This window comes from Littorina saxatilis, linkage group LG17, assembly GCF_037325665.1.
Source record: "Littorina saxatilis isolate snail1 linkage group LG17, US_GU_Lsax_2.0, whole genome shotgun sequence".
NCBI classification, from domain to species: domain Eukaryota; kingdom Metazoa; phylum Mollusca; class Gastropoda; order Littorinimorpha; family Littorinidae; genus Littorina; species Littorina saxatilis.
Window position 1 is genome coordinate 61,698,400 of NC_090261.1, and position 8,923 is coordinate 61,707,322.

The window sequence follows — 8,923 nt, forward strand, 5'->3', positions numbered from 1 at the left end:
ATATCGCTTTAACAAGGCGAAGAGGTTGTTGGAAAAATACCCAACAACAAAGAAACAAAACAAAAACCGTAAGATGTGGAGACAAAATAATAATGACAAATGAGGCAAATAACGTCACAAACTTAGGCTTTTCAAAACTTGTCCATCATAAAGCCTTTACTGTCACTACATGTTTTATGAGGACTGACACACAGTCATCAGTTATACACCTGTCTGCTTATGCAAAATACCATTGTTCAAAATTGTGACAGATGCGCCTTGACGAACGCTGTGTCGCAGAGCGAGCAGAAAAAAAGGTTGGGGGAAATAGAAAAAGAAAAGAAAAGAAAACGAAAAAGAAGAAGTGGGAGCGCGTGATGACGACTTTGAGGGCATAAGTGATGGTGGTTCGAGCTGCCCAATATGTGTGAGAGAAGTCGGGTAGAACGTGCTCAGTGTCAACTGCACATTTCTTTGCCTGTCTTTTAGGCCTCGGATATGGGCGATGGCGTTTGTTCGAGTTGATCCACTTTGCGTTCAAGGTTATCTGAAAAATCTCATTATCAAAATGAATGAAGATTAATTATGTTTGTTTGAGCGGATATATTTTGATTGTGCTTTCACACTATGATTTACAAGCTCTGTAATTTTATATGGGTGTGTAAAGCGTTCCAATCAGTATTTAACTAAAATGATGAATCTGAGAAGAAATTGTTTCACTAGCTCGACGCATGGATAGATGAACTCACGCGACCTCTGATAAGCCATTGTGTTCTTTAAATGTCTTGATACTGTTTGGATTTATAACAAAAATGAACAGTGAAGTGAACAAATGCATATCAACTGAAAATCAAAAATGAAATACTTACTGTAAAGATCCGAAACTACAAAAAAAGAAGCCGACAAAAGTGAACTACAAAATAAAGAAAGAAAACAGCTCCAGGTGCTTGTGCTTTGCAATCGGACGGTGACATAAGAGACTCTTCCTGTGAATTAGTTTTGTCAAAATAACAAGTGAAGGTGAAAAACGTCAAAACTTACTGAACAGAACAAAGCGGGCTACGTGGCGTATTCTTCAGCACCAAAAGGATTTTTCACGCAAAATAATAAAATGATGTCACAAGGTAAGTTGGTGTTTTTCAAAGTAACAAGCTAACTGTTATCATTATTGAGTGTTTGAATGTCTAAGTAATGGAGTAGCGTTCTGCTTTAGGGTTAACTAAGCAGCCATTTTATTCGTGCGTGTTATCGCCATTACACTTTCCGTTTCTGCTTCGGTAAACGGCTATTCATTCATTCATTCATAAATTAACCGGTAAGTTGTCGGTTTCTTTATTTGTTTGGGTGATTTGTTGGTAAGTTTAATGGTTTATTTCTTTTTGTGCGTGTGCCTTTCCCACAAAACCAGGGATCGATGAATCAAGTTTGTGTGTGTGTGTGTACATGTGTGTGTGTGTGTGTGTGTGTGTGTGTGTGTGTGTGTGTGTGTGTGTGTGTGTGTGTGTGTGTGTGTGTTACGATCCACTTGTCTTGGTTTTCGAATCATATTTTCCATCAATATTTAATATTGCTAAGGCACAATGCGCAACTAATCAACCCAGAAACATAGGAGGTTTTTACTATTTTCTTCATCCATATCGTGATTATGCCTATCCCCCGATTTCTTGTTGTTGTCTTGTTCAGAATGGCGAGGCTGTTGTCCAGTGACCACTGTGTTTGCTGGACGGGTCAGCGGTCTTCTTTCCGTGGCATTGCTGCTGTTGACCACCGTTCTGGGTGACGCTTCGTTTTGGTCTACACACTTAGGTACGTTGGGGGAGGGGTGGTGAGAGAGAGAGAGAGAGAGAGAGAGAGAGAGAGAGAGAGAGAGAGAGAGAGAGAGAGTGAGAGGGGTAGAGCGAGAGAGAGAGAGAGAGAGAGAGAGAGGGAGAGAGAGAGAGGGAGTAAGAGAGAGAGGAAGAAAGAGAGAGTGAGAGAGAGGGGGGGAGAAAGAGAGAGAGAGAGAGAGGGGGGGGAGAAAGAGAGAGAGAGAGAGAGGGAGAGAGGGAGAAAGAGAGAGAGAGAGAGAAAGAGAGAGAGAAAGAGAGATAGAGCGAGAGAGAGAGAGAGACTGAGAGAGAGAGAGAGAGAGAGAGAGAGAGAGAGAGAGAGAGAGAGAGAGAGAGAGAGATCTGTTGTCACATATATGCGCATATAGCTCAGGCGAACCACAGCAGAATGTGAAATTCATTAGAATTATGCAGAATGCACCAATGTCTTCTTCATTAGCATTAAAAACAGAGCACTAGTGAAAAAAGGTCACACACAATGACGCGCACTGTGTTTTGAACAAAAGGGAGTGACGAATTACAACTGATGTGAGTATAGTCCTAATTTGTACAAATGTATCAGCTTGAATGTAAAGTTGAATTAACAAATGTGTTACGCTTGAGAAAAAAACACCAAAGCAAAGGAATTACGTTCATTTGTATTGATACGTATGTTTATAAAGCAAACAACAGAGAAAGATAGATAAAATAAGACAGAGACACGGTTAGGGCTTGGGTTAGTGACTCTACCAGTTGTATGTCCTAATCAGACTGCAGAACTCTTCTGTCGCTTTAACTAACTGATTATTGTTTCTGTGTAATGTCTTCTGTGTAAGAGAGAGAGAGAGTAGGCCTAATATCTTCTCCGCTCATAATCATTGTCAAATGATTATTTTCACAACAGAACTGTGCAAGAGGCCTTGAGTAATTGTGTTCTCCGCTCATAATTTGTCAATCGATTGATTTCACACAGGACTGTGCGAGAGGCCATGGCAAAAGGTGTACGAACATGACAACGCGGGCACTGCGGTGTTTGGAGACCTTCGCTCTCTTACCAAGGCGGTTACGATAGGGGACACAATCCGTGTTGTCATTCACGACATACCAGGATTTCAGGTGATTGCTTCCCCTGCTTCTTTCTTTTATAGTTTCTCTGGCCTGCAGAAATGTCTCCCTGTTTATCTCTGTTTGTCTGTTTCTGTGTGTGTGTGTGTGTCTGTCTGTCTGTCTGTATGTCTCTGTCTGTCTGTCTGTCTCTCGTTAACATGTTTTGTCCAATTCAATTGCAGTTACCTCTATCGACAGCCACAAGCAGTGGGTATAATAATTCAAGTCTTTTTTTTTCCGGTAGATAGCTCTTCATGCATCTTCTTTGGGTCAATACACGTAGTTCAGCCTACCATATATATGCATAGAATTGTCGGCCAAAACAACACGTCAATCCTTTTCATCAAAGTCATTACTTCGTATAAACACACCTCAACCTATCCTTGTTTGACTGCACTCTAAACGAAAGTGTTCCACTTTTGAACATATTTTTTGTAACCAGTTTTGAACACAGAATGACAGTACCTTATTCCACTAACAAAAGTTGCATACATGGTAAACACTAGTGTTAAACTACTGAGCTGAGGCGCACGAATCGAAAGTGGGTGCCACCCAAACAGGAGAGAACAAACCGCGGGTCTGATTGGTTGAAATCACAACAAATCTCAATTTCAACCAATCCAACACCGCGGCTGACTCCCGACCGGTTGGATAACTTTCTCGTGCACCTCGGCCCAGGTTACAAAAAGTGTGTTCAAAAGTGAAACAACTCAATTTAGAATGCGTTCTTATCCACAGCAGAACATCACCTACGCTGTCCACGCAGACAACGTCGTCCGCTCTCGGGAACACGTCTGCATAGAAGCTCTCTCTAGCCTCAACCACTTCAACCGACACTTCGACGCGCATGCGCAAAGCGACGTTGACGCCCTCTGGCACCTCCTGCTGTGTTCCACGGGCAATCTGCACGTGCTGGGACTGTCGCTAGGCAACAGGCGCGTCATCAGCGACCGCCACGTCAACGCCTCGGCGTCTTGGTTCACCAAGTCTTGGGCCGTCGGTGGAGACGTGAGCTGCTACGGGGCTGGACATAGTGGTAAATATAAGATGTGTTTTACGGAATGGGCAGTTTGGCCTTGGGCTGCAGGTTTGTCGGAACAAGATTGCAGGAAAGTTGTCGCAGTTAAACACTTCAAGTGTATTTGCTATTTTGAACCGACTTTTCCCTCTAGAGTCGGGAAGGTAGGAGGGTATAGTAATGCGAACCAAAAGAAGAACACGCACACTTTCCGCTAAATTCAGGCTCCAAAAATAGTCGCTCCAGAATCGGGCAGAAAGGTAAAGCATGTACCGCCCGGGGGTTTCGTGTCTGCTGAGAGTCGACCAATAGTCGGTCGAAAATTAGGTGGACTGTTCACGCGAACAACTCTTTTTGACAATTTTGTCACGCCAACTTGACCCAACTTCTTGTTCAATGTGCGTAAAAGTTGGTTGAAAGTTGGGTGGACTGATCACATGAACACCTTTCTTTTGACAATTTTGTCTCGGGAACTCCCCCCGACTTCTTGCCAACGAAATGTGCGTAAAAGTAGGCTGCAAACTGGCCATGTGTAAAGCATCCCTGTACGGTATTGATGTTGGAGTTTCTTCTCCAGGTGGTTCTGCCGATGGAGATTGCGAGTCTCCACAGTCGTTCCTCGCCTGGCCCGTCTACTCCAACTTCATCACGGGGGATCCAGGAGGAAAGAAGAAGATCTCGGTGCTACTGGAAGCCGTCAAGCGTGGCCAGGAGGTGCGCGGAGTCATGCGTGACCGTGGCTACTCCTTCCCGTTCCACTTCGTCAACTGGGACACGGCTCAGGGCTGGGTCGGAGGTCACAACGTCATGCACGTGGGCCAACGTCACTTCTCCTCTCACGTGGGCATGCGCAGAGAGCCGGCCTACATGTGGCTGTCTTCGTGGAGCACGACGGGACGAAGACACAACTCTCGCTGGCTGCTGAACGGCCAGGTGAAATAGACAAACACAGAATCTCTCTGTCTCTCTCTGTCTCTCTCTGTCTCTCTCTGTCTCTGTCTCTGTCTCTCTCTCTGTTTCTCTCTCTCTCTCTCTCTTTGTCTATCTCTCTCTTTGTCTCTCTCTCTCTCTCTCTCTCTCTCTCTTTGTCTATCTCTCTCTTTGTCTCTCTCTCTCTGTTTCTCTCTCTCTCTCTTTGTCTATCTCTCTCTGTTTCTCTCTCTCTCTCTCTCTCTCTTTGTCTATCTCTCTCTCTTTGTCTCTCTCTCTCTCACTCTCCCTCCCTGCCCCCCACCCATTCTCACACAATTCGCTAAAATATTAAGCGTTTCTTATGGGTGCGCGCGTGTGTGTGTGTTTGGGGGGTGAGGGTACTTGTCCCAAGGACAGATTGTATAAAAAGGCCCGGCCTTAAATCGTCATCCGTGTAAAATAAACTTCAAGTTCAGTTGAATTCTATCAGTTTAAATACTGAAGATACCATTATAAGCCGTAGGCTTGTTGTTTTCACTTGATAATAATGAAAATAATAAAACATTGTTTAAACCAACGGCCAGGTTAGCGTGGGAGCCAACCAAGACTCCGTGTCTTTGGACTGGATGACGGACTCGTGCTGGAGACATATCTTCACCAACGACGCACGAGGCCAGCGCGAGCAGGGGTCACTGGAAGAGTTGCTGCTCTTGGCGCGAGGAGGTCACAGGGTCAGGGTCGTTGTGGGCAACATGGCGGCGGAGGCTGACGTGCTGAAAATCAGGGGAGGTCACCTGTCCGCGCAGCTCCTGAAGCAGTTGTCTCCCGTCAGTTCTGCGAAGGACCACCATCACCTCCTTCATGACCAAGCCAGGTTGGTTCGAGTTTTTGTTTGACATCGGAACCCACTTTTTCGGGACCCCTCCACCCCCGCCCCTCCAAATTAAGACCCCCCCCCCCCCCCCCATAAGACTTTTTCAGATTTTCTGTTCGTGACCTCTCTTGATTTACCTCCAGCCCCCTTCTTTTTCACGACCTGACTTTTTCAGATTTGTTGGTGTCGTAAAAAAGGAGGTTCCACTGTAGCAGCCACCATCCCAACTCCATTCCCCTCCACTACCGTCATAACTCTAGTCCTCACGCACTTGCATGCATCTCTTCAGTCTTCCCGGCCCAAATAGCAGCATAAGGACAATGTTTTGTTTAAGATATCATTTATATGTACCTGAATTGTCACTTCCCTACCTCCTCCTCAGTGCTTTAAAAAAAGTCAGTTTGAATGTAGCTATCTCATTTAACAGACAATACGTGTTGTTATTATTGAAATGTTAACACTCTACAACGGTTTTTTATTTCCCACAGATGGAGCTGGCAAGTGGTACACACGACAGGCACAATATGGCGTCACGAGGTGTTGCTAGGCAACCATTCCGTAGTCTCGGAAACCCGCTACTCCTCTGCCGTGTCTTGGTTCGTCGACACCAGACCCTGGTCCTCCATTTACCACTCCGCCAACAACACCATCATCGCCGGCAGCACAACGGACATCGGCGACGCAGTCGTCAAGGGTGCGGATGTAAGAGTTCGTCTTCGTCACGTGACCGACAACGGCGACATCTTCGCCCCTGCCGTCAACCTAAAAATCGAGGGAGGTAACTCTGCGTCGCCCGTGACGTCAGCTCAGGTGCTCCGTTACCTTAGTGACGAGGATTCCGGCGACACTGAAGTGCGCTTGCAAGGGGAGTTAACCTGGTGGATGACGAGTTTGGACACGAGAGGAGTTATGTCCCTTCAAGCATGGAATACTGCTCGGAAGGCGAAGTACTTTGATATCACTCTGATGCCTGAGATCGAATGGTTCGTCAATTACTGATAAAATGAACTGCTGAGAGAGAACGCCTCAATATGTATGTATTATTTCTCTGTACAAGCGCAAGATATAAGAACCCCAAATACAACTCTAGCGTAGTTGTTGTTCTAAAAGTTTGGCAAGGGTTGGGGAACCGGAGGGAGAGAGTGTGACATGAGAGACGAAAGGGAGGCAATTGCACCTGGAATGTTTTGGTTGTTCATGATAAAAATTCACATGCACAGTGTCGTAGACAACTGTTCAGAAGCTTCTAGCAGTTGCTTCGAGGAGATCTTTCGCTTGCGGTTCAACACAGGGCTTTTGTATGTGTGTGTGTGTGTGTGTGTGTGTGTGTGTGTGTGTGTGTGTGTATGTGTGTGTGTGTGTGTGTGTGTATGTTGGTGGCCAAACTCGCTTCAAAGAATTTTAAAATAAAGATGAACAATGCTCGAAACCAAAAACGAAAACCAAGAATCGGAACGGGGAAAACCCCACAACATTTGAAACAAAAAGAGTAAGAAGAAATCGCAAGAGGAAGGCGGCCGGGATTCTTTCTTCCTTCCCCGTTCATTTTTGTGTCGATGTTCTTGTTGCGTCAGGACATTAATGTATACGGGGATGTAACTTCGCGAAATGAAAAATGGTCATCTATAAATGATTATTCTCAATCGAGAAACAAAGTGATGAGGATATGCCTATGGGTTTGAATACGGTTGTCCCCTGGACGAGGCTACCTTTCAGTTTCCCCAGAACACCTCTATAAAATCACAAAGAAGTTGTCCTAACAATTTGAAACTATAAATATTGCCGTAAAGTACTATCATTGGGAGAGGTACTTAGGGATCTCTAGGCTGCCTACTGCATTTGCCGGGGTTTGGTAGACCCTTGATTTTTTTATTACCCGTACCCCTAACATTCTTTCATACGTTTCCGTTGGTGTAAAAAAAAAAAAGGAACTGGGAATATTATTATTCTTTTTCTCTGTGGCACGGCACGGCACGGCACGCAGCAGTAGCGTTGATGTTTCCCGTTCACTGTTTATTCTGTGCTGGGGAGGACAATAGTTTGTTGGAACGGGGCCGGTGGTGTCAACTGACGCGGTGAATGTTTCTCCCCCAAGCCAGCAAGCTGCGACTGAATTATTCGTGTTCCATAGCGTTGATTTTTCTTCTCTCTCTTTCTCTCGCATCCCAAGCATGTAGGTAAGGGGAAAAAGCAGGAACGATTCTTAAATTCACACACAGGAGAAAAGATCGGGGACGATTCTTTCTTTAAAAAAAAAAAACCCCACGCAACTATACAGTTTCCAAAAATCAACCCACACAAAAGAAAACAAAACCACACACACATGAAAAACTAGAATAATTATGACAACGAGTCATGGGAGGAAGAGCTGCAACTCCGGAATTTCACAACTGCGAGTTTTTAGTTTTCAGCCCCAGTAGCGGCCAAGCTTTTACTATTCTACTGCGGCTGGTAAGGCTACTTACGACCCACTGCTTGCGACAATAGTAATGATGAGTCACGCCCCCGGCGTTGCTGCTATGTATACAGGCAAATCTCCCGCTTGAGTTTGGCTTTGTATGGTGGTGGTGAATGTTTCTCCCCCAAGCCGCTTGGAGCAAGCTGCGATTGAATTATTCGTGTATAGCGTTGATTTCTTTTCTCTCTCTCTCTCATTCTCTCTTTCTCATTCTCTTTCTCTGAGCAATGTGCACTAAACGAGAGAAGTTGACCCCTACTACGATTTAGACGAATGTTTTCTCTCTCTCTCTCTCTCGCATCCCAAGCATGTTTAGTTGATATGAAAAGAAAGGTAAGGGGAAAAAGCAGGAACGATTCTTAAATTCACACACAGGAGAAAAGATCGGGGACGATTCTTTCTTTAAAAAAAAAAACCCACGCAACTATACAGTTTCTGTTCAGGTAAAATAACGAACGAAGGGGAAGAATATTCATTTTCTCTCTGCAAACGGCCGCGTATAATAGTAACACCAGCTGTACTACCGCGGATCTTAATCTCCTGAGTGGCCTGCGAGCGGCGAGCACACGCTGTTATTACGCGATACCCCCACGTCAGCGGGCAGGCTGATACTATACTCTGCTCTTTTTCAGTCCGCTGCGGGGACGGCGGGGGGAAACACACTGCCTTTGTTGTTTTTCAAAGATAAAATAATATTCCCAGTTGCAACGCTCTTGATCTCATCGCATATAGTCTAGTGAACACAGTTTACATAGACACCAAACACT

The 8,923-nt window shown here is 45.1% G+C and overlaps 1 protein-coding gene across 2 annotated transcripts; it reads left to right on the forward strand.

Annotated features, from left to right (window-relative positions):
* Positions 1-333: 333 nt before the first annotated feature.
* Positions 334-6,782, forward strand: LOC138951991 (uncharacterized). 2 transcript variants are annotated; one of them, XM_070323563.1, is made up of 7 exons: positions 334-1,103; positions 1,663-1,785; positions 2,761-2,903; positions 3,633-3,930; positions 4,490-4,845; positions 5,409-5,698; positions 6,187-6,782. In XM_070323563.1, the coding sequence occupies exons 1-7, from the start codon at positions 1,091-1,093 to the stop codon at positions 6,695-6,697; spliced, it is 1,734 nt and encodes a 577-aa protein (XP_070179664.1). In that variant the 5' UTR covers positions 334-1,090; the 3' UTR covers positions 6,698-6,782. The 2 variants fall into 2 exon arrangements, with proteins under 2 accessions (XP_070179664.1, XP_070179665.1); XM_070323564.1 differs by having other exon boundaries at positions 3,636-3,930.
* Positions 6,783-8,923: the final 2,141 nt, after the last annotated feature.

Bases quoted from the DNA above. Each gene is read 5' to 3' on its own strand.
- LOC138951991 (XM_070323563.1), top strand. The intron at 1,786-2,760 runs GTACGTTGGGGG...GATTTCACACAG, and splicing joins GTTTTGGTCTACACACTTAG to GACTGTGCGAGAGGCCATGG. The intron at 5,699-6,186 runs GTTGGTTCGAGT...TATTTCCCACAG, and splicing joins CTCCTTCATGACCAAGCCAG to ATGGAGCTGGCAAGTGGTAC.